The sequence below is a fragment of the Phoca vitulina genome, unplaced genomic scaffold, assembly GCF_004348235.1.
Source record: "Phoca vitulina isolate PV1807 unplaced genomic scaffold, GSC_HSeal_1.0 scaffold121, whole genome shotgun sequence".
Classification (NCBI taxonomy): Eukaryota; Metazoa; Chordata; class Mammalia; order Carnivora; family Phocidae; genus Phoca; species Phoca vitulina.
Window position 1 is genome coordinate 247,331 of NW_022589824.1, and position 24,132 is coordinate 271,462.

Consider the following 24,132-nt stretch of genomic DNA (forward strand, 5'->3'; position numbering starts at 1 on the left):
CGCAGGCGCACACTCTGGCGCGGGAGGCGCCGCTCCGTGTTGGGAAGCGGGGGCGGCGGGAGGGGCAGGAGACGCTGGCCCCACTCGCGGCTCCGCAGCCTCCGCGGTCGCCGCAGCGTCGGGACCAGGACCAGCGAAGCCCGCGAAGGAGCCGCGGCTGCGACGAGCTCTCGGCGGCGCCGGGCGCCTGGAGCAGCACCCGGACCCGCTTCAGCACCGCGGACAGCGCCAGCCGCTCCCGCGGCCGTGGGACCCCCGCGTGCCCGGCACAGCGCCCGCCGACCGAGGGCTCGGGTGCCCTCTTCCCTCCCGCAGACGTCCGGGGACTACGGCTCCGGGGGAAGACGTGGCGCCCCCAGCCCGCGGGATCGGGCGCGCGCAGGACGGCCGGGACACCCCGCTGGGGATGCGCCGAGGGCCCCGTATTCGCGCTGCCCAGAGCTAGGGCTCTGCCCGGAGCCCATGAGCACCATGCGCCTGCTGACACTCGCCCTGCTTTTCTCCTGCTCCTTTGCCCGCGCCGCGTGCGACCCCAAGATCGTCAACATCGGAGCTGTGCTGAGCACGCGGAAGCACGAGCAGATGTTCCGTGAGGCCGTGAACCAGGCCAACAAGCGGCATGGCTCCTGGAAGATCCAACTCAATGCCACCTCCGTCACCCACAAACCCAACGCCATCCAGATGGCCCTGTCGGTGTGCGAGGACCTCATCTCCAGCCAGGTGCCCACCACCCCCCACCAGGGCTCCCGCAGCGCAGCTCTTACCCCTCCCCCCACCGCCTCCCCACCATCTTCCCTCTTCTACCCTCCATCCCTCCTACTGTCCCAGTTTCATCCCACTCTTTCCTAGCCCTCTTAAGAGAGGACCCCTAAGCGAGCTGGCTCATGTTGGAAAGGGCTGGTCTCACTAGCAGCCAAACACCAGTTCCCCATCTTGCTGCATCTTGCTCCCCCCCCCACTGGTCACCTGCCACACTGGTCAGTCCTCACAAGGTTCCAGAGCTCCAGGTCCTGACCCATGTGTGCAGACGCGTGGCAAGCATTTCATGGTTTGTTTCATCACTGTGTCAGTGAGGGGTGGGTATCCTGGGCTTATGGGCAGAAGTGCTCTCCCAGCCCCAAGCACGCACTGTGCGCAGGTCTTTAAACAGGATGGGGCCTGGGGCCATCTTTGTCTCTGCTTCTAGACCTCCTTCCCTTCCTCCCTCCCCTTCCCCCATCCATGGGTTTGTCTGAGATGGGAAATGACCCAGGTGTTGAAGCAGAGTGTTCTGGAGGGTGGGAGCAGGGACTGTGCATGTGGGAGGTGTCGGGGCGCAGCGTGGGATCCGCTGACTAGCAGCGCTGCGGGGGAGGACATGACTGCTAGGATTTTGCCCGTCAGAGCTGTCCGCCCCTGTGCTGTGCTGCTGAATTCCAATGAATCCACGGGATCACTGCAATGCAGCCCTTTATGTAAGAGTCGGGACCAACGCTGGGCCAAATGATGCTCATCCTTGCTCACCTGCCAGACACAGCACATCTGTGGACATCGGTGGACGGGCACACTCACACATGCATGCATTCACATCTGTGTTTATGCACAGAGATGGCTATACTTACATTAGCACACACTCATGCACATCAGCATTACACAATCGATTGCACATGCTCACTCACACACATCTGCCCAACACACATGCACAGCCATGGACACACACGCTCATGGGCCACACAGTGCTTGGCACACCCAGGCGCACATGCAAACAGGGGCTCAATCATGCACACACATGCACATACATATAAGGACATGTTGGGGCATACATTTATACACATGCATATTCCAGCACACACTTGTGAACACCTGTATGATCAGACACTCACGCAGACACAGACTGGGCACTTTTGGGTGCAGACTGGAGGTGAGGACCCAGGAAGGGATAGCCAGTCCAAACAGCTCCAACTGCAGAGGCTGGGGCTGAGCTTTGCTCAGAAATCTCCCCCTCCCCACCTCACAAGCCACCTCCATGCTCCCAGCCCCGAGCACGAGAGATAAGACTGGGTGAATTCTTCGTGGCCAACAGCTTAGGTCACGTGTCCCATCTGGGATGAGGGAGAGACGTGAAGAAGAGGAATTAGAGAGTCCGGGTAAGGCCCTTTCTGGGGGCCCCTCCTCCCACTCCCAGTTACGCCGTCTGTGAGCATTGTTCCCTCAGAGAACAGCCAGTGCCAGGAGCAACGGTGACGGTGACGGCAGCAGCTGCCCCTCGCGGGGCGCACCCTATGGGCGAGGGCTGTGCGAGCTTGGCAGCCGTCACCCCATGTATGGGGCTGGAGCTTGCCACCCCCCACCCCATGAGCAGGAGGAGGTGGGCCCTGTGGCTCACAGACTGGAAGGCGGAGTTGGGACAGACACAGGTCCTTCTAACGGGAGGGTGGCAGGGAGTTGCCAAGCCGTCTGCTCCCTGCCACCACCCTTCCCCTGCCTTGGAGGACTGAGCCACCGGCTTCAGACCTGCCCGCAGGGGCCGTGGTCCGGGCAGGAAGGCTAGGCTGCCCGCCCCTCCCCAGCACTCTCCTTTCTCGAGGATGTGGTCAGTGCTCAAAGTCAGGACTGGGTCTGGTTCAAACTAGGCTGAGCTCAGCCGGCCCCTGGAAGACACCTGCAGGACTGAGGGCGCCCGTGACTCCTTGCCTGGCTTCTCCTGACAAAGCTCCATCTGCAGTATTAGATGCAGACCTTTGGGAGCAGCTTGCAGTTTCTGGAGCACTGGCCTCCACGGCCAGGAGGAGGGACAGTGGGTATGCTCGTCAGCATGATGCGGGACCAGCCACTCTTGCCAGCCCATGCTGGGGGTGATGTGTATCTCCTGGGACAACCCGAGAACAGTCTCTGCCTTCCCTTTCAGGGTCTCAATACACATCCCAGGACAGTCCCTCCAGTGTGAGGGGTCAAGGGAGGCCCCAGGCAGGGGAAGTGCGGGGAGGGGTCTGTCATCTCCCTGTGTGTCCTGTCTGCCCCCGGAGTCTTGCTCTGCCTCTGACTCACTCACCCCTTCAGTTGTTGTAGACTCTGAGGGTGGTTCTAGGGTCTTGTCCCCTTGCCTGGGGGTGTGTACCCCTTGGGCTGCATGTGTGCACAAATGGTGCCCCTGGATACCTCCACCCCTGGCCTGCTGAGTTCAGCCTCCGCTGCTTCTGGGTAGCCAGCTCCAGTGCAGTACCCATCCCACCCTCACCCCCCACTTGAGCTGACCCTGTCCCCTGTGTCCACAGGTCTACGCCATCCTAGTTAGCCACCCACCTACCCCCAACGACCACTTCACTCCCACCCCCGTCTCCTACACAGCCGGCTTCTACCGCATCCCCGTCCTGGGGCTGACCACCCGTATGTCCATCTACTCAGACAAGGTAAGCCTGACCACTCAGTGGGGACCCAGCTGGCTCTGTTCCTGTGTTCAGACCCAGTGGCTGAGTCCGGCAGCCCAGGGCCACTGGCAGCTACCCTGGGGAGAGGGAGGAGGGCGGAGGCACAGAGGTACTCAGACCATGGGCTCTGGGCTCGAGGAGCAGCAGGGTGAGACGTGAGCTCATGCATTCATGCATGTTCACACACTCATACCCATACACAGAGCCTTAGACACCCACAGACTCACTGACACGCACGCACATACACACCGATACACATTATCCTAGCATGCAAACTCAGACTCACACAGATTCACGGATACAAATAAACCCATACCTTCACACCAAGTTCACGTGCACACACAAACATATTCCCATGAACAAACACTCAGGTACTCTTACACACATTCACACATATGCACACTCACATCACACCCACACCATACACGCTCTTACAATACCTTCACACCAAGTTCACGTGCACACACACATTCCCACAAACACTCAGATGCTCTTACACACACTCTCACACATGCACACTCACACCATACACACTCTTACACTCACACTCACATACACCAACGTGTTCACCCTCCCACACACTCATGCTCCATCACACACACACAGGCACACTCATGCACTTATACTCATGCCCACACACACACATACACTCACTCTGGCAAGCGACAGGCACCAATAACAAGCCCTCGGAAGCAGCAGAGGTTCCCGTGGCCGAGAGAAGGGACAGACAGGTGGATTTTGGAGAGCTGGAGGGAGCACTGTCAGGGTAGGAAAAGCCTGGAAGGGGTGCACCAGGTAGCCATGAGGTTGTGGGTCCCAGCCTTTCCCACTGCAGGGCACAGGTGGAAAAGATGTCCGCATGTGTGCAGGGCAATGGAGGAGGCCGCTCATGGCAGGGGAGGCTACACTGGGGTCTGCAGGCCCTGGGGCTGCAAGCACCAACACGCAGCAGCATATAGGGCTCTTGTGGCCCCCGGGTGGGGAATGGGGGTCTGGCTGGAGCCATGCAATCCTGGAACAGCAGCTGGAGGAGCCAAGAGGTCACCGAGCTGGTATCCCATAGAGGTGGGGAACTCGTTCTAGGCCACACAGCTCTCCCACAGCATCTGCTGTGGGAGATCCTGGGAGGACTCATCAGCTGGGGAAGCCAAGAGCCACCAGGAGGCTGGGAGGGCCCCACAGCCTGCTCCACATCTTCCTCCAGACCTTGGGCTACATGCATACAGATCAGGAGGGGCCAGAGGAGGGGCTGTGTGCTGGGAGCTTCCCAGTCTCCCATCCCCTCCAAGTCCATCTTGCTGGGAGTCCACAGTTCTAGATAAAGCTGCCTAAGGCATGGAGGTCATCCCAGCCAGGGCCAGGGGGGTCTGGGGAGGTCAGGGATGGGTCTGTCCAGAGGCGAGGGGAAAGTGAGGTCAGCGCCAAAGTTTGTCCAGAAGGCCCCCAAGGGAAGAAGCCGGTTGGAGGCTGGAGCGACGGCTCCTTCCTGAGGCTCTGGAAGCCCCAGCACGTAACTGAGGCACCCAGACTGTTCAGATGCACTTAGCCCTCAGCTGCAGAGAAGTGGGGGACCCTCTCCTGTGCCCTCCAACCTCCTTAGCTGTTGCACCAGTCCCCTCGTATGCAAAAGGAAGGAACTGTGCTCTACCCAGGAAAGCAGCTGGGAGGAGGCACCCTCTCCCAGGGCAGAACCCCAGCCCAGATTCAGATTGTGGCCCAACTCCCTGGTCCAGCGTGAGGACCAAACCTCACAACTCCGCCCTGGCCCCACTCAGGGTCCCAATCCACGGCCAATCTGTGCCCAACAAACAGACCGGGAAGGCCTGGGTCAGAGCCAGTCCGAGACCCCAGCCACGACCCCCTTGCAGCCATGCTGACAAGTGGACGAGGGCCAGAGGCAAAGGGGCGTTCTTGTGCTCAGGTTCCAAGGCACTGTCCCCCAGGCCACAAAGAGGGAGCAGGTGGAGAACTGATGTGGACATCTCAGAGGACCACAAGATCAGCGTGGGGCTGGCGTTCCCTGGGTAGACATGGAGGGGTGAGACTCAGAGGGCAGAGGCTGCTGCGAGCTCCTGCCCTGTCCTGCCCCATCCTGGCAGTTGCATGTACACACAGAGAAGGAAGGCAGGGTCAGCAAGCAGCAGCCTCTGGACTTGAAGACAAGACGTATTTGGCCCCAAATAAAGACTTCCGGCAAACACTACGGTTGTGTGAATTTGGGAAGGAGGCCTGCGAAGCCCCAGTGCGGATCGTTGAGGGGCTCTGCCGGGCCGGCCGCCAGGGAGCCGGGGAGCTCATGTCAGGGACGGTTCCGGAGACCTGGGCAGGCACCGGGCGCTGTTTCTCAGACTGGATGGCGTGGGGCAGCAGGGGCATTGGGGTCTCTGGCTCTGGCAGGCGGCCCCAGCGGTGAGAGCGTGGAGCTAGGAGGCGGCAGGGCCCCGGGCTGCGGGGTCTGCGGGCGTCTGCAGCCGCAGGAGGCAGCGTGGGGAGCGCCCCCCCCGCCGGCCCCTCAGCCCGCCTGTGTCCCCGCAGAGCATACACCTGAGCTTCCTCCGCACGGTGCCGCCCTACTCCCACCAGTCCAGCGTGTGGTTCGAGATGATGCGCGTCTACGGCTGGAACCACGTCATCCTCCTGGTCAGCGACGACCACGAGGGCAGGGCCGCGCAGAAGCGCCTGGAGACGCTGCTGGAGGAGCGCGAGTCCAAGGTGAGGCCCGGGCCGCGGGCGGGAGGAGCCGAGGAGCCGAGGAGCCGAGGAGCCGGCGGAGCCGGCGCTGTGTCTGTGGCCCGTGTGTGAACACCCTTTCTTTCCATCGTGCATGGTCAGCACCACTACGTCTGGCGAGCGCCCGCCCCAGCCTGTTCTCGGCTCATTTCACTCGCTTTGCCATTAGTCGAAATCTCCTTCGTGTCAGTCCCTGCGGGGCGAGGGCAGGACCACCTGGAGCTCCGCAAACACCCCACCCCGCCCCGCGCAGCACCCTCCTCCTCACGCGGCTGCAAGGCCCGCCCCCGTCCCCGCAGCCCCCCAGCCCCCCGGGCCGAGGCCCAGCCGGACCCGGCGCGACCCGCCCCTCCTCCCCCCCACCCCCGCGGCCCCAGAGCCCCAGCGACCGTGCGTCGTGCCCCTCCCCCAAAGGACCCGGTACCCTCCCTCCCTGCATTCCACGACCTCCCCTCCCCTGCCGCCCTCCCCCTCTCAGCTGCCCATTGTCCTCACCGAAGCTCATCCACAGACAGCTGCCACTCCTCCTCCTCTGCCTGGGCTCTGCCCCCTTCCGGCCTCCCGCCCCCCCACCGAGCCCCGAGGCTGTCCCCTCCTCACCTCACTCCCACCATGGGGCTGGGCTCTGGGTTCCTCCAAGAGACCAGTTACCCTCCTGGCTCTAGATACACTGACCAGCAGCCCCAGCCTGGCCCCCACTCTGTGGGGCCGCAGAGAGGGCAGAGTGGCCATTTCTGGGGGTCCATGTGACCCCCACCCCCTTCCTTGCCCGCCCCCACTGCCAGCTTGAGGAAGTCCAGGGTCCCGCCTTCACCCAGCCCAGAGCCCAGAGCCCTGAGCGCTCAAGCCCTGTGCCATGGCCCCTCAGTTAGGATGGAGGCCGAGCCCGCAGAGAGGGGGGAGGCCTAGGCTGGGGCGGGCCCGGGGAGGCCAGACCAGGGGGTGGCGGGAAGCATGTTCTCTCTGTGAAGTCAGAGCTGGCTTCAACCACCTTAGTGCCAACCCCAGGCCCCTCACAGGCCCCTGCAGGGAGTAGAGGGCACCGGCTGGGGTGGGTGAAGCCAGAGGGCAGACTCAGAGGTTCCTGGGGTGGGGGGGCCCTGCTGTGGGAGATTGGCTGAGTCTGAGAGGGAGGGCTGACCACCAGCGCCGTGGGCCCCACTCCTCCCAAGACAGCATCCCCCAGCGCCTGGCAGGCTGGTCACCTCCTGGCAGGCCCACCGGTGGCTGCACACACACACTCACACACTTACCGGCCGTGTCCCTGCACACCCGCCCACGTGCGTCCATGCTCACAGGGCATGTGGTCATTCCCAAGACAATCCACTCACACTTCACATCTCCCACCACAGCCTGAGGCCGTGCCTGGACACGCACACAGGCCTGTAGCCCCCAGACACACTCACCCCACCAACCCACACACGCGCCCGCTCACGTGCCCGCACGCCTGCTCACACACACACGAGTGTGCAGATGGCACTGACCCTCATTTCCCCACCAAAATCTTGTGTAGGCTGACACTTTCACGCAGATGCACGCAGATGCACGCCACCCCTGTGCGCACGCACGCACGCACACACAGTCCTATCACACTCGCTCTCCAGTGCACACGTGGGCTGACGGCTGTGCACACACCCATCAGTGAGAACAGGCACCTGGGCCTCTAAGGGAGATAGAGGGGAGGATGCCAGGAGGGGAGGGACAGAGGGGACAGGGCATGAGGGAGGGGCTGCTCACCCCCATTCAGGACTGCCTGGGGTGGGGTGGGCACTGCTGGGACCACGCAGCAGGTGCATGGCAGGGGTGGGGGAGGCAGGTGGGACCCCAAAGGGACACAGACAGGGCCGCCCTTTCTCCCAAGTGTGACCTTTTCCAAGAGCACAGCTCCGTGGCCGGGAGCCCCGGTGGCCCCCGTGCCCCCTCGCCCCCAGCACTGCCCTGGCCCCCAGCCCGCTTGGGCCGCGGTGTTTGCGAGCTCCAGGTACGTGCCCGTCTGCAGACGTGCCGAGGAGGTGGTGTGGTTGCTTCAGCGCCGTCATTTTCAACCGTTTATAATCTTCTTCTGTGTCTGCATATTTTCTCTGTGCACATTATTCATCAGAGTAAAAAAAGGAACTATGAAAACCTCGACCAACTGTCCTATGACAACAAGCGCGGACCCAAGGTATATATGCATGGACGTGCACGCCACCCACCGACTAGGGAGCCCTGGCCTCCGGCGCCTCGGCCACTAGGGCCGCTGTCGGCCCGGCTGTGCTGCGCCGCAGGCCTGAGCCTGGAGGAGAGTGAGGTCGTGAGGCAGGCAGCGGCAGGCAGGAGAGGGCAGGAGCGGGCCGCATGGGTGTCCGCGGCCCGCCCAGCGCGGCCTCAGCCTTGGCCTGCACCGAGAAGCAGGCACGGCCGGCCACAGGAGGAGCTGCTCTCCGGGAAGTGCATGCGAATCTCTGGGACCCCCAGGGTTTCCTCGCGGAACCCAGGAGGGAGCCCACCCGCCCACCTGCCCGCCTGCCCCTGTCGGTCCAGTCGCTCCTGCAGGGGCCTGCAGGGTCAGGCCTGAGAGGATCTCCCGTGGTTTTGGAAAAGTCGGCCCTATCTCTGCACCCGGTTGCATTCCAAAACTCTTTTCTGTTTCCTGTCCGCTGCACGCATCCTTCTGAGTCTCGGCCCACTTCAGCTTGCATGCTCAGTGCAAAAGTGAGGACAGGAGAGAGATGGAGCGAGCGCAGGAGAGCGAGCAGGCTGAAGAAAGGACAGCAGGCGAGGCCAGGCCAGGCCAGGCAGGAGCCAGGCAAGCAGGTGCACAGTGCAGGTGGCAGGTGCAGGCCGCGGAGGCCCTAGCTAAGCTGCCTCTGGGCTCCTAGCAGCTGCAGCCCGACTCTCGCCCCTGAGGCGCTGTGCCCCGCCCCAGCCACCTGCTGACACTCCCGCTCACACCGCAGGCCGAGAAGGTGCTGCAGTTCGACCCGGGGACCAAGAACGTGACGGCCCTGCTGATGGAGGCGCGGGAGCTGGAGGCCCGGGTCATCATCCTCTCTGCCAGGTGAGGCTGGGCTGGGCCCCTCCCCCTACTTCGCCCGGGCCTGCCCCTGGGCCAGGGGCACTGCGGGGCTGACACTGAGTTTCAGCTTCCAAAATGCCGTGTCGAGGAGAGCCCCCCGACCCCCGCCACGTATACCTGGAGACCTGGCCGATGCAACACCCTCTACCTGTCCATCCTTCCTCCTTCTAGTCACCTGTGTCTGCTTGCTCTGAGATGGGAGATGGAGAAGTCCCTGCCCTCAGGAAGGCAAACATGGCCCAAGGGCAGAGATGTGACCCAGGACTCTGGGAGCCGGGCTCAGGGGAAAAGCCCAGGGAAGGGACATGTGGGTGTGCAGGTGAGCCCAGGGGAGAAGGCCACAGCAAGGAGAGAGCCAAAGTCCTAGGACGGCAGGATTGGAGCAGATGGGGTGGGCAGCAGGAGAAGGGAACCAGTTAGGGACCTGTGGAAACCAAGCTATGGCCAGCCAGCGCCTGACCCCCACCTTGACCTTGGAAATGAGACCCAGCAAGAGTCTCCCTGTCTGTAAATGGCTAAGTTCCCCTGGGAAGGGAAAGTCCAGGCCCCTGGACTAGGAAAAGGAAGAGCCCCGCTCCATGGAATAGCCAGGAGGGCCTACATGGACACACCCCAGTCTGCCCGTTCCTAGAAGTGCCACTGGGCTCCAACAGAGTGGAGAAAGACAACAGGGGTCACCCTGCCCAGAGGAGCGTTCCCCAAATGCTGCTGTCCGGCAGACCACAAAGAGGAAGCAATACTCTGAGTTGCAGGACAGGTGTCCGTTTGGACATTCAGTCAACAAATCCCTGACACAGACCCCGGTGCTCCACCTCCCGGTGCTGCGGAGGGTGGGGCCAACCAAGGCTCCTTGGACTGGAAGGCAGGGAACCCCTCGCTTACCAGAGCCAGGAGCTCATCCCCTTCTGCCCCTGTTTTACAGCGGCTAACCTGGGCTCACGCCAACCACTGACCCTGGGCACTGTGGGGAGGGCTCCAGGAGGAAGGTTTAAGGACAGGCCCAGGCAAGGCCAGGGGCTGCCCCGTCCCTCCCAGGGCAAGCCCTGCCCAGGACAAGCCCTACGGGAAAAGCCCCACCAGATCCTTCCGTTTGATTTCTCAATTTGTTTATACTCACCCTCATTCATCATGGGGCTTGAGAGAGGTTCAGTGGATGTGGTGGGATCAAAGGATGGGTGGGTGGGTGGACCAGGAGACAGACAGACGGGCAAACGGACAGTTAGCTAACAACCAGAAGGCCCCTTCAACCAGGACAGAGCAACTCTAGGAACTCATTCTGCCAAAACATAGATGTTCAACTGTTGGGCACTTTTACAAGGGATGAGGTCACATCAAACTAGACCCTCTCAGCCCTCACCTTATCACCAGAGTGGCCACCAGGACACTGGCCGGAAAGCCACAAGTACAACTGATCCACAGAATCCCACCATACCCAGGTCCCAGCAGAGGGATGGGCACTTTTCCACTGTTTGTCTCCGGTCCGTGAGGTCCCACACCACACTCTGAAGCTCCCTGAGCATGGGTGGGGAGGGGCTTGCCCTTCGTTGCCAGCCCCCAGGCTCAAACACAGGTTTGGCAGGTGTGGCTCCAAAAAAAAGGTCAGCCCAGGGCAGGCTATGGGGTCACATCTGACAGTTGCACACACACATGCACACATGGAAACACGCACACTAACTGTGTGTGCACCACATGCAAGAATGCACATGAGCACACACCACAGAACACCACACGTACCCATGTCATGCATACCACGTGCGCACACACACACACACATGCACGTACACACCCCCAAATAAACCTTGTGCACGTGCCCACAGGCACGCAGCATATGCACACCACTCACACTCACACACACGCACACCGTGCACAACACATGCCAAGTGTGTACACACACGAACACACGTTACACACGCACTATATAGACACGCGCACACCACATACACATGCGTGTGCACACACACACACCCATATACATGGGTACACACCATAGACACGCCATACGCAGTGCACACACATGCACACATTGTACCCTACATATACGTACACAGACACACACACACTATACACACACAGAGGCATGACACAACATATACCACACACTTATACAGACATAGGCACGCCTACATACACGTGCACACGCGACACATACGTGTACATGCACAGTGCACACGTACACGCCGTATGCACACGTACACGCCACACGCACGCACTTCCCCCCACGGGCACATACGCTGCCAACAGAGGCAGGGCACTGCTCTCAACCACACAACCACCACCACCACCCTCGGACCCATGCAAGGCCCCTGCCCGGACTGGGAAGAGCGGAAGGTACCCCCCCCACACACCTGGGCGCCTGGGAACAGAGACGCCCGCGTTGCACGATGGGGCCCCTGGCCGCCCCGCACGCCCCGGTTCCCAGGATCCAGGGAGGCAAGGGGTCGGCACACACAGGTCTTCCTGACCCCGGTACTTACACGTGACGCACTGGTTCCTCCTGCCTGAGGGCCCCTGAGAGCATGTTGTGGACAGGCCTCATGAAGCCAGTCTTAATTTCTGAGCAACTTTCTATGGAATGTAGAGAGGTTGTGTCTCCAACTTCCTTCTTACCTTCCGAGACTGTCTTTTCTGGGACCGATTACTTCCCTAAAACAGTCTGATGGGTTGATCAGGATTTTGCCTCCACCTTTCTACCGGTCATAACCATTCACACAGACACAAGCACGGGGTGCACGCGGTCCACTCAGCCAGGCGTCCCGGAACTGAGTCGTGTCACGCAGATGGGCTTCTCTGCCAGCTTCACTGGGCAGCCTGTGCCCCTACTGGGCAGTCCTGGCTGGAGGCTCTGCTTTGGTCCCAGGTGAGGTGCTGCCCGGGGCACCTCTCTGTGCATGGCTTACATCGGGCAGGAGCATGTCGTGTAGAGCAAACACTGAAGGTCTGCGTGTCCTCTCTGGCTAACCCTTGAGAAAACTGGGGGCAGGCCCCTTAGGGAATCTAGAGCCACCTCAGTTTCCAGAGTCAGTCATTGTGAAAATAACCCAACACTCAGACAGTCTGTCCATCCCCTCTGGACCCTGCATTAGCCAAATGCCAGCTGTGGTCTCGGGCCATCTGCGGCCAGGTCCCGGCTGGTAGAGAAGGGAAGGTCAGAGCAGGGGGAGGACCCCCAGGGGCCCCCACAGCCCCACCAGGCCCAGGATCCTTGTCCTGACAAGGGGAGCCCTAGGGGACCAGGTGCACAGGGGCTCACCTGTATGGACACCCCGAGAGCTCAGGATCACATGCGCCTCCAAGGCAAGGCCCTGCACTGTGTCCTGCCACCGCCCCAGCCCTGGGCGGCAGGACATGCACAGCTGCTGGGCAGCGGCTCTCGGCACTCATCTCTCTCGAGCAGCTTTTGCTGCAACGCGGAGGGCAGTTCCCAGGCACTGGGTCCCACCAACATCTGACCAACCCGGAGCATCCCCCGCCCCTCAACTTGCATGCGTGGATGTGGAGAACCAGAGCGTGTATGGCTTGTCCAGGAGGTCAAAGGGGCATGGGCTCTGGGGTGACTGTCCACGCACAGACCCAACTCTGCCAATTACCATTACTTGTGTGCTTTGGGTGCCTTGGTTTCCCCTCCTGCCACAGGGATAGTACTGATGTCCGCTGCATAGGGATACCGTGATAATTAAATACAAGAGTCCGTGTAAAGCGCTCAGAGCAGTGCCTGGCACCTGGTGAGCAAGCGAGCAATCAACAATGATCCCTTACCATCTGGGGCACCCTGACCCTGCTCACCAAGGCAGAGGGCCAGCAAGAGAGGCTGGAAGCTCTGGGGGTCTGGGCCCCGTTACCCCATCCCTACCCTCCACCACCACCCCCCTCACCTCTGTTGCGGGGCGGGGGCGGGGGGGGCGGTCTCCTGGCCCAGGTGTGGGCTGGCGATGCAGGCTGGTACCGGTCCCTCTGCACCATCACTGGACCCAGGAAGGGCTGGGCCTGTCACCTTGGCAGTGTCCCCAGGGCTCTTTCCAGGCGAGGGCAGGGCTGGGGGGGAGGCGGGGACAGACCCAGACTCCAGAGGAGAACCCGTAGGTCCGGTGGGGAGGGGCTGGAGTCCTGGCTCGTCATCGCCCTCTGCCCCACAGCGAGGACGACGCTGCCACCGTGTACCGCGCAGCCGCGATGCTGAACATGACCGGCTCCGGGTACGTGTGGCTGGTTGGGGAGCGCGAGATCTCAGGGAACGCTCTGCGCTACGCCCCGGACGGTGAGTGCTGGGCCTCTCCGGGTCCCGGTGGGCTGGGGTTCCCCACGGGCTCTAAGCCCACCACACTCGCCCCAGGCATCATCGGACTGCAGCTCATCAATGGCAAGAACGAGTCAGCGCACATCAGCGACGCCGTGGGAGTGGTGGCCCAGGCAGTGCACGAACTACTGGAGAAGGAGAACATCACCGACCCGCCCCGGGGCTGCGTGGGCAATACCAACATCTGGAAGACAGGGCCGCTCTTCAAGAGGTGGGCGGGCTCTCTTCTAGGGGTGGGCGGGGACTATCTTCCAGAGGTGGGCAGGGCTAGCTTCTAGGGGTGGGCGGGGCTCTCTTCTAGAGGTGGGCGGGGCTCCCTTCTAGGAGTGGGCGGGGACTGTCTTCCAGAAGTGGGCGGGCACTATCTTCCAGAAGTGGGTGGGGTTCTCTTCTCTAAGTGGGCGGGGACTATCTTCCAGAGGTGGGCGGGCTCTCTTGTAGGGGTGGGCGGGCTCTTTTCTAGGGGTGGGCGGAGAGTATCTTCCCGAAGTGGGCGGGGTTCTCTTCTAGAGGTGGGTAGGGACTATCTTCCAGAAGTGGGCGGGGTTCTCTTCTCCAAGTGGACAGGGGCTCTCTTCTAGAGGTGGGCGGGGCCTCTCAGGAGATGGGAGTAGTTCTCTTCAGCAGGTGCAGATACAGTCATCTCCCCGACTTCCCTCCTCTTCCCCCATCTCTCTCCCACCACCACCACCTGCGTTTCCGCTGTGCTAATCATCCACCTCATTTCCAACACTGACATTAACGCTTCAAATGTCAGTGACGTCATGGCTGCCTCCACTGCTCTTGATCCCACCTTTTAACACTGCAGCCAACCCTGAGACCTACCCCACCTACACAGGGTGACTGACAACCCTTGGGAGGAGGCTCCTGCTGCATTTGGGGACAGGGGGCTTCCAGGGACCCAGCAGATCAGACAAAGGAGACCCCAAGGATGGAAACCAAGCCTGTAGAGAGCCAGGATTGGCCAGATGCCCAAGTGGATGGCCACAAGGGGGCAGGACATACGTCACAGCCCATCACCAGATCCACCCCACCCCACTAAATAGCAAACACTGAGTAGCATGTGCAGAACAGTTATGGTGCCCACAACAGGAGTATACACGCAACTGCAGATCTATGCAGCATGTGCGCACAGGCTGAGAGAGGCGTGTGGCACACACACACGTGCCACAGGTACGTGCATAGGGGTGCATCCACACAAAGATCACGTGTGCTCACATATACGGCCCCGTGTGCACACATACACATGAGTGCACACACCCAAGACAGGACCTCAACCCTGCCTCCCCCACTTGCTGGTGAACAGGCTACTGCATCCTACCTGGACTTAGTCCTCCTCATTTGTGAAGCAAGGATGGCTGCTGGGAGGGAATGTCCCAACCCACAGAAAGCCCTCGAATGGGGTCTGGTGCTCAGGAGTTACTGGGCTACCGTAGCTGTGTTATCCATCTGGTGCTGGCAGACTGGCACACTGTCCACCAGATGCCCAGCACGAGGGTCTGACATCTGCTGATCTTTCCTTCTTGGGATTGAGGCCGAAGAAGGGGCTTGGGCTCAAAAGGCCAGGGAAAGGGAGCGTCTCTGATAAGTCTGCCCACATTGCCTTCTCCAGAGTGCTGATGTCTTCCAAGTATGCAGACGGGGTGACAGGCCGCGTGGAGTTCAATGAGGATGGGGATCGGAAGTTTGCTAACTATAGCATCATGAACCTGCAAAACCGCAAGCTGGTGCAAGTGGGCATCTACAACGGCACCCATGTAGGTGGGGGTCATGAGGGGGTGGGGGCTGGGGCCTTAGGGTCCTGGGGCCAAGACCCCTGCGTGGCCACCCTCCATCTCATACTCCCACCCCCAGGTCATCCCCAATGACAGGAAGATCATCTGGCCAGGTGGAGAGACAGAGAAACCCCGAGGGTACCAGATGTCCACCAGGCTGAAGGTAGGGATCCTGCCCCCCTGTGCCAGCGTCCACACCCCTGACGCTCCATCCAGCTCCTCGGGCCCGGGCTGGGGGGACAGTGAGGCCAATGAAAGTGACTGAAGGAAGTGGGGAATGAGCGGCACCTGGCTGCCGTAGGCCACCCTTGGCACTACAGAGGGGAGCAGGGAGAGCAGGTGGAGGGATGAGCAGAAGCTGCTGGCCCCCATCCCGTGGGCTCTCTCCAGTGCCTCTCCTGACGCAACTCCACTGAAGTCTAGAGAAGCCGTGTGGGACAGGACTGTCCTGGGGATGAGCTGATAGGGGACAGAGGAACCACTAGGTAGTTATTCTGTGGGCCTCAGCTGAGCACTCTCCACCCTGAGTTCTGGTTCTTGAGATGCCACTTCCACACTCATCAGTCCTCTGGGGAGTCCTAACCACCCCCACCCCCAGTCTTCACAGTCTCCTGCCATGACTGAGTCACACTGTCCTTTTGGCCCTGTCCCCCACCACCGGGGCATTCCCCATAGCAGGCTGTTCCTTCCTTGGCTCTCTCCCTGGGCCTCTGGGAGCCCCTCCTTGGCTGGCCTTTCCCCTCGAAATTTCCCTTCCTTGCTCCTTTGGGCTCATCCCTCCTTCACAGTCATCATCGTTCACAACAGGTAGCGTGGGCTTTTCCAAAGCAGTTCGATACCTCGTATTTAAAAGTCTGAAAGTAGGAGCCCAAACGCTGATGGCCAGATGGTCCCATTCAGGCTGCCAGATTGCAGATGGCTTTGTACAAGGTTTTTTGGTCTCACCGATTTTTTAAAGGCACAAACATATATTGCTTGTATAATAGAAAAACATTTTTTTTTTAAAAAGAAAACATGATGGAAGTTTAAAAAGCAATAAGCTCTTTCAGGTGCTCCCAATCCCCCAGGGGGGAAAAGTCAAAATGCTGCCCTTGCAGCTGAGACTCTGGCCAGCCCACCCCTGCAGACCCACCCTCCCCAGTGTGCCAGACGGTCCCTCTCAAACTGATCCCTGCCTACTCTGCATGCCCAATTCCAACATCACCTCCTCTGGGGCCCCTCATCAGTATGTTGCATTTGGTTCAGCCCCCCATGTCCCATATGTGTCCTCCTCACCCCCAGCCTCTGGGCCCATGAAAGACAGGGAGAAGAGAGAACCCCAGCATAAGCCTCAAGGGGGCCTTGGGTTGAGAGGCAAGCTACCAGAGAGAGGACAGTGACCACAGAGGAAAGAGGAAGGGAGCAAAGCTAGGTGGTCAAATGCCCACTGCTGAGGAGGCTGAGGGCCAGGAGAGGCCAGGTGATCAGATAAGGGTGATCCCTGTGGGTCCCAGGTCCTGTACAGACTCGGGGTGGATGCCAGTCATGCCCCTGTCCTCATGGTAGGCAGGGGGGGCAGGATGCATGCTCTGGGCTGGGACAGGGAGTTTTTCATCCCTGAGAAATCAGAGAAGGTGCGGGGCAGACTGGACATTCCAGCAGGCTCTGATGGAGGGAGTAATGCATAAGCCAATACCCCAAAGACAAGTGGCCAAGAGGAGGGGACAGTGTTTCAGGAAGCTATGAGCCTTCTGAACGCTGAGTAGTCTGGGAACCCTCTAGGGGACAACAGGTGGATGTTGCTGACGGTGGCCAGGGAAGATGTGGAGCTGAGCAGAGGGGCAGCGGCTGGAGGTGGGGGGACGTCAGGGATTTGGAGGGCGTCCAGGGGAGTCTGGGGGCTTAGGGTGAGTGGTCCAGGCTGGGTCTTCTCCCTCCCCCTCCCCCGCAGATTGTGACGATCCACCAGGAGCCTTTCGTGTACGTCAAGCCCACGCTGAGCGATGGCACATGCAAGGAGGAGTTCACCGTCAATGGGGACCCGGTCAAGAAAGTGATCTGCACTGGACCCAACGACACGTCGCCAGGCAGCCGTGAGCGCGGGGCCGGGGCGCGGCCGCGGGGCGGGGCGGGGGGGCCGGGGGCTCGGCGGTGACGGCCCCCGCCGCGTCCCTAGCTCGCCACACAGTGCCTCAGTGCTGCTACGGCTTCTGCATCGATCTGCTCATCAAGCTGGCGCGCACCATGAACTTCACCTACGAGGTGCACCTGGTGGCTGATGGCAAGTTCGGCACTCAAGAGCGGGTACGCGTGGACTGCTGGGTGCCACGAGGGACCGGTCCGGGTGGCAGCAGTCTGGCCAAGGACCGGGCGGGGGTGGGCGGGGCGGCGGGGCCTACGGACTGGGATGGGGTCTGGAGTGGGTGGACCCAAGAGCTGAGCTCGGGCAGGAGCCTGTCGCTGGAGTGGCGCTGACAGCATTCGCGCGCCCGCCGGCCGTCTCGCCCACAGGTGAACAACAGCAATAAGAAGGAGTGGAATGGGATGATGGGCGAGCTGCTCAGCGGGCAGGCGGACATGATCGTGGCGCCGCTGACCATCAACAACGAGCGTGCACAGTACATCGAGTTCTCCAAGCCCTTCAAGTACCAGGGCCTGACCATTCTGGTCAAGAAGGTGGGCAGGGCCCAGCGCGGCGGGGCTGGGGTCCTGGGTGAGCTCGGGTGGCGCTGACAGCCCGTCCACCTGCAGGAGATCCCCCGGAGCACGCTGGACTCGTTCATGCAGCCCTTCCAGAGCACGCTGTGGCTGCTGGTGGGGTTGTCGGTGCACGTGGTGGCCGTGATGCTCTACCTGCTGGACCGCTTCAGGTGAGCGCGGCCCGGGGGCCGGACACCTCCCTCTGCGGCGGCGGGCGGAGCCGGGCGAGGGGGCGGGGCAGGGCTGCCCCTCCCGCCCTCTCCCGCCCGCCCTCTGCGCCCCGCAGCCCCTTCGGCCGGTTCAAGGTGAACAGTGAAGAGGAGGAGGAAGACGCGCTGACCCTGTCTTCGGCCATGTGGTTCTCCTGGGGCGTCCTGCTCAACTCGGGTATCGGGGAAGGTGAGGCCACGCCCGGCCGCATCCCGCTCCGCCCCGTCCCGCCTGCCGGGAGCTGACCGTCCTCTGCCCGCAGGCGCCCCCCGAAGCTTCTCAGCGCGCATCCTGGGCATGGTGTGGGCCGGCTTCGCCATGATCATCGTGGCCTCCTACACCGCCAACCTGGCGGCCTTCCTGGTGCTGGACCGGCCCGAGGAGCGCATCACGGGCATCAACGACCCACGGGTGAGGCCTGGCCGGCTGGGGGCGGGGAGCGTGAGGTCAGCGGCACTCTGCCTGGGGTGGGCCCCGGGAGCAGCCGCGAGCCCTGCCCTCTGACCCTGCAGCTGAGGAATCCCTCGGACAAGTTCATCTACGCGACGGTGAAGCAGAGCTCGGTGGACATCTACTTCCGGCGGCAGGTGGAGCTGAGCACCATGTACCGACACATGGAGAAGCACAACTACGAGAGTGCCGCCGAGGCCATCCAGGCCGTGCGGGACAAGTGAGGGGGAGGGGCGGGCGGGACCGGTGAGGGGGACGGACAGGACAGTGGGGGGGAGGAGCGGGCGGGACAAGTCGGGTGGGGGGGACTGGCAGGACAAGTGGGGGGGACGGGTGGGCGGGACAAGTGAGGGGGGATAGGCAGGGAGGGGCATCCACCCCTACAGGAAAAGTGAGAGTGTCCAGGCTGGATGGGAACCGCGGGATGGAGACAGAGGTAAGGTTTCCAGTGGGCAGGAGGTGCAGACGGGCGCCTGTGACCCCTGCCCCTGCCCACAGCAAGCTTCACGCCTTCATCTGGGATTCGGCCGTGCTGGAGTTCGAGGCCTCGCAGAAATGCGACCTAGTGACCACTGGCGAGCTGTTCTTCCGCTCGGGCTTTGGCATTGGCATGCGCAAGGACAGCCCCTGGAAGCAGAACGTCTCCCTGTCCATCCTCAAGTGAGTCTGCCTACCCGCTGCCTCCTGCCCTTCATCCTTCTCCACGAGGCTCCCACCAGAGGCCGACCCCTCCCAGAGCCAGACCCTACCCCTAGGCACACAGACCCCGCCTCCCCCAACGGCCCAGGCCCCACCCCGGTGCCCGCCCACTCCAGGACGCTCCCTCCCAGGTCCCATGAGAATGGCTTCATGGAAGATCTGGACAAGACGTGGGTGCGGTACCAGGAGTGTGACTCTCGCAGCAACGCCCCTGCTACCCTCACCTTTGAGAACATGGCAGGTAGGTCTCCCCATTTCCCTCAACGCCCCTGCTGACACTGGTGGGGTTCTCCAAGGGGCCTGCAGACTGGCCAGCCGACAGCTGAGGTGCTGGGTCCTGGCCCACAGGGGTCTTCATGCTGGTGGCTGGGGGCATCGTGGCCGGGATCTTCCTGATCTTCATTGAGATCGCCTACAAGCGACACAAGGACGCTCGCCGGAAGCAGATGCAGCTAGCGTTTGCAGCCGTGAACGTGTGGAGAAAGAACCTGCAGGTAGGACAGGCCAGCCTCCGAGGCCTGGTGCCCATGGCCCGGCCTGGCCCCGGCCCTCCTCCATTCCCGCAGGCCGAAGCACCGGCTCAGGCTCCCAGGAGCCCATGTGGGCAGGACTGGAGCTAGGAGCCCCAACCAGGGGCAGCGTTGCTGGGGGGCCACCTGCAGGTGGCTGCCCCCTGCAAAGCCCGGCTCCAAGCCTCCGCCTGGCCCCTCTGTCTCCAGAGTCGCCCGCCGGCGCCCATTCCATAGGAAGGCAAACTGAGGCAGGGTAAGACAGGGACCCACCTGGGTGTAGCACGTGAGTCCAAGACATATTCTGCCCTCGCCGCCTCATGCCTCTCCTCGGCACCCGCCAGGGACCCCCTTCCCTGCTGCCCTGCTCTGTCCTCTGCTCCATAACTCCACCTTGAATCGGGCCAGCTGGCCCTGCTTGGCACCCCAGGCCGTGTCTGTGGGAACTCGCTGCCAGCAGGAAACAGGCTGCCCACCTGGGATAGGGCAGGCAGTGGGGCCTGTGCGGGCCCGTGGGCTCATGCCCCACGGCCCAGTTCTGGCTTCCTTCATCTCTTCTCTTTCTCTGGGTGCCTCCCCAGAGCCTGGGTCCGGGGATGAAGTTGGTGTCCAGAGAGGGAGGGCCATGGGGGGACGGGTTGCTGGAGCCCCCACACCTCTCATCTGCCTATTCTTGTTCTTGGGACCTGGTCACTGCTCTCACTGGCTGGCACAGGGCCATCCTGGCCATCAGACCCCAGGCCAGGGTCTGGAAGCCACCTCCATCTATCTCTCCAATTCATCTTGCCGCCTGCCTTTGGCCCCTCAGCCCCTTCCTGAATCTTGGCGTCCCCCTCAGGGGACAGAATGGCTGGCAGGGCCCGAGGGGCAACTCCTTCAGGGCTTGGGGGACCCTCCTCCTTGGGACACCTGTAATCCAGGGTCACCCAGGAGCCAGGGAGCCAGGCTGACCTCCCAGGAAGAGAGCCGGACGGGACCCCCCAAGCCCCACCCCAGCACAAGCAAGGTCAGGCCCAAGACGGGTACAGGAGCAGGGGCTGCTTGCATACGTCCAGCTGCTGGTCCGTCTGTCCAGCACAGCGAGGCAGGCAGGAGCGAGGGCCTGAGTGGCCGGCCAGGCTGGGCAGCAGCCCCCGAGGAGCAGGCGAGGGCAGGTGTGGCCGCCGCCCTTAGCTGTCTAATCACTTATACATATTCATTTTAGGATAGAAAGAGTGGTAGAGCAGAGCCCGACCCTAAAAAGAAAGCCACATTTAGGGCTATCACCTCCACCTTGGCTTCCAGCTTCAAGAGACGTAGGTCCTCCAAAGACACGGTAAGGGGAAGAACGCCCAGTCCCACGTCTCCGACTCTGATCTCGCCCCGCCCCCGTGTCTGTGTCCCGTGCCTCAGGCGTGCCCTCCCCCTCTCCCTCACCATCCCATCCACCCCCACCTCTGACCGCTGTGGCCCTTCTGCCCTCATCTCTATTTGCCCAGCACATGAGGTCTTCACTCTCTCTCTAGACCTTTCTCGGTCCTTTCTCCCACTGGCCCTCACTGGGTCCTCTTTCCCCATGTGTCTCTGCGTTGGTCTGCCCCCCATGCCATGACGCCATGCGCCATCTTGAAGCTGTGTCATGTCGTTGGTCAGCCAGTCAGCCTCTGAGCCCAGGGCCCCTGGGAGACCAGAGCCAATCTGTCCTGGACTCCTCACCTGTGGGAGGCCACGCCACCTCTCTGTCACATCCGTTCCTCCAGCGTCTCCCAGAGGAGCCCACTGCCCTCTCTCCCCCTCGCGACATCCATGGGGGGTGGCTGTGGTGTCCCATCCGCCCATCTGTCTGGCCGCCAGCCCCGCCACCCAGACACCTGTGTCACGCGTCTCACCAGAGCCATGCCTGTTGCATCCCCTCCATGTGGTCTCTGTGTGGGCCGGGGCTGGGGGCCGGGCCTGGCTCCATCTGGGTGGACGGCTGGGGCCTGGAACTGGGACAGGCCCCCAGCCACAGGGGACCGCCAGGCGGGGACTGGGTGGCCCCAGAGGGGTGGAGGCCACCCCAGGCAGAGCCGGAGTCACTGAGGCTCCCAGACAGAGGCGCAGGAAGGAGAGGCCTTGAGGGAGGAGGGCAGCGCCTCAGCTCCCGACCCTCTAGCGCTTCCCCACAGGGCGTCAGAGCAGGGCCTCCTACCCTGGGCAGCTTGTCACCACACCACATGTGCACACTTGGGATAAAAGCCCTTCAAATGGACCCAGCCTTGCTAGGGGCACCCCGGTCCAAGGTGGGGAGGGGGCAGCCCAGAGTTAGCACTGTCCTTGGCCTCCCTGCCGTCCAGGGGCCAGCTTGGCCTCCATCCTGCAGGGGCTTATGCTCCAAGGTGGAAACAGGAATTTGCACACACACACACACACACCCCACACACACACAGAGCGCACTGGAAAGGAGGCAGATCTCCAGGACACAGACAGAGCTTGGCACAGAATGATCCGAGGCCAGGGTGAAGCCATCAGGGTGCCCCCAGAGGGGCCCATGTGGCCTGGCTGCTCTGCTTCCCAGGAGGGGCTTGGCACTGGGAGGGTAGGTGAAGAGTGAGGGCCTGGGAGCTGGGAGCACAGGCCCGAGAAAGTGGGCTGAGCCAGGGACTGAGCCAGGGGCCCTGCCAAGGGGTTCAGGAACAGATCCAAGACCAGAGAGGACAGGTGGTGGGGAAGGCCTGGGGAGAGGTTATCCTTGTAGACAGCACTTTTAGGGAGGAGCACAAAAGTTACACAGGTGATAGGCTGCTTTGTGAGGGTGTCCTTGATCCCCCCCCACCCAACAATACCCCTACCCAAAGAAAAGCTGCACGCTCCTTAGCTGGTCCAAGTGCAACTCAGAGACCTTCGAGGTGCCTTTCTGGGGACACAATCCCAATAGACTCTTTACCCGAGCCTCTGTAGGCACCAGGGACCATCTCCCAGGGCAGCCCTGACACCATGTGGCATCTGGGGCTGGCCCTGCCCTGTAGGGGTGACTGGGGTGCTGCCAGCTGGAGGGTCCGGGCGGGGGAGGGCAGCCTAGTTCCCATCCTGTTTCGGGCTGGGCGCCTGCTTGGAGGGAGGCCTGGGTGGGGGGCTCTGTTGGGAGGGGTGGGGTCGATCCGGCTGCTAAGATCCTCTGCCCCTGTCCTGTGGCCGGTCTGGGCCAGGGCAGCACTGGGCGCCCAGGGCTGGGGTCCCTGGCAGCCAGCGGGGCCAGCGGGTATTGATTGTTGGTTCTTATTTATAGAGCACCGGGGGTGGACGCGGCGCTTTGCAAAACCAAAAAGACACAGTGCTGCCGCGACGCGCTATTGAGAGGGAGGAGGGCCAGCTGCAGATGTGTGCCCGTCATAGGGAGAGCTGAGACGCCCTGCCCGCCCTCCTCTGCCCCCCTCCCCCGCAGACAGACAGACAGATGGACGGGACAGCGGCCCGGCCCACGCAGAGTCCCGGAGCACGACGGGGTCAGGGGGAGGAGCACCCCCCCAGCCTCCCCCAGGCCGCGCCCGCCCGCCCGCCGGTTGGCCGGCTGGCCGGTCCACCCGTCCCGGCCCTGCGCGTGCCCCCGAGCATGGGGGCTAACGGGCTGCCTTGTCTGTGTATTTCTATTTTGCAGCAGTACCATCCCACTGATATCACGGGCACGCTCAACCTCTCAGATCCCTCGGTCAGCACCGTGGTGTGAGGCCCCCGGAGGCGCCCACCTGCCCAGTTAGCCCGGCCAAGGACACTGATGGGTCCTGCTGCTCGGGAAGGCCTGAGGGAAGCCCACCCGCCCAAGACTGCCCACCCTGGGCCTCCCATCTGTCTGTCCGCCCTGCTGCCGGGCGGGCAGCCCCTGCTGGACCGAGGCTCGGACCAGAGCGGCTGAGGACAGGCCAGAGCTGAGCTGGCTGGGCAGGGCCGCGGGGCACTCCGGCAGAGGCAGGGCCCTGGGGTCTCTAAGCAGTGGGGGAGAGGGGCTAACCTGGCCCCGGAGGGACTTGGAGCAGAGACTGAAGCCCCAGCCTTCCCCGGCCACTACCAGAGCCACAGTGGGGGTGCGAGGCCCAACTAGCTGGGCCACCCCCTCCTCCAGCGCCTGCTCTTGGCTTGGCAGCCTCGGCTCCACCCCTCTCCTTTTCTTACCCTCGTCCCTTCTCGGCTTGACCCCCATCCATCCAGCTGGCCCTGCCCGTCCCCAGCGGCAAACTCTGACCCTCAGCGGGCAGCTGCCTCCCAGGAGCGCGCTGGGGTTCTCCGCTGCCTCTGACCCTTTCCTCCGGTCTCCGCGAGGGCTGAGCCAGCCGTTTGCCTCCTCCAGCCTGCAGCCCAAGATAGG

The 24,132-nt window shown here is 62.3% G+C and overlaps 1 protein-coding gene across 9 annotated transcripts; it reads left to right on the forward strand.

Annotated features, from left to right (window-relative positions):
- GRIN1 (glutamate ionotropic receptor NMDA type subunit 1) lies at positions 1 to 24,115 on the forward strand. Of its 9 annotated transcripts, none has more exons than XM_032398803.1 (21): positions 1 to 720; positions 3,255 to 3,389; positions 5,943 to 6,119; positions 8,239 to 8,301; positions 9,077 to 9,177; positions 13,329 to 13,450; positions 13,526 to 13,700; positions 15,102 to 15,246; positions 15,344 to 15,427; positions 17,195 to 17,336; positions 17,420 to 17,547; positions 17,755 to 17,919; positions 17,995 to 18,113; positions 18,230 to 18,342; positions 18,416 to 18,564; positions 18,666 to 18,823; positions 19,102 to 19,263; positions 19,434 to 19,543; positions 19,651 to 19,796; positions 21,016 to 21,126; positions 23,428 to 24,115. In XM_032398803.1, the coding sequence occupies exons 1-21, from the start codon at positions 463 to 465 to the stop codon at positions 23,494 to 23,496; spliced, it is 2,832 nt and encodes a 943-aa protein (XP_032254694.1). In that variant the 5' UTR covers positions 1 to 462; the 3' UTR covers positions 23,497 to 24,115. The 9 variants fall into 9 exon arrangements, with proteins under 9 accessions (XP_032254694.1, XP_032254693.1, XP_032254697.1 ...); XM_032398802.1 differs by lacking the exon at positions 23,428 to 24,115 and adding an exon at positions 23,059 to 23,370; XM_032398806.1 differs by lacking the exons at positions 21,016 to 21,126; positions 23,428 to 24,115 and adding an exon at positions 23,059 to 23,370.
- Positions 24,116 to 24,132: the final 17 nt, after the last annotated feature.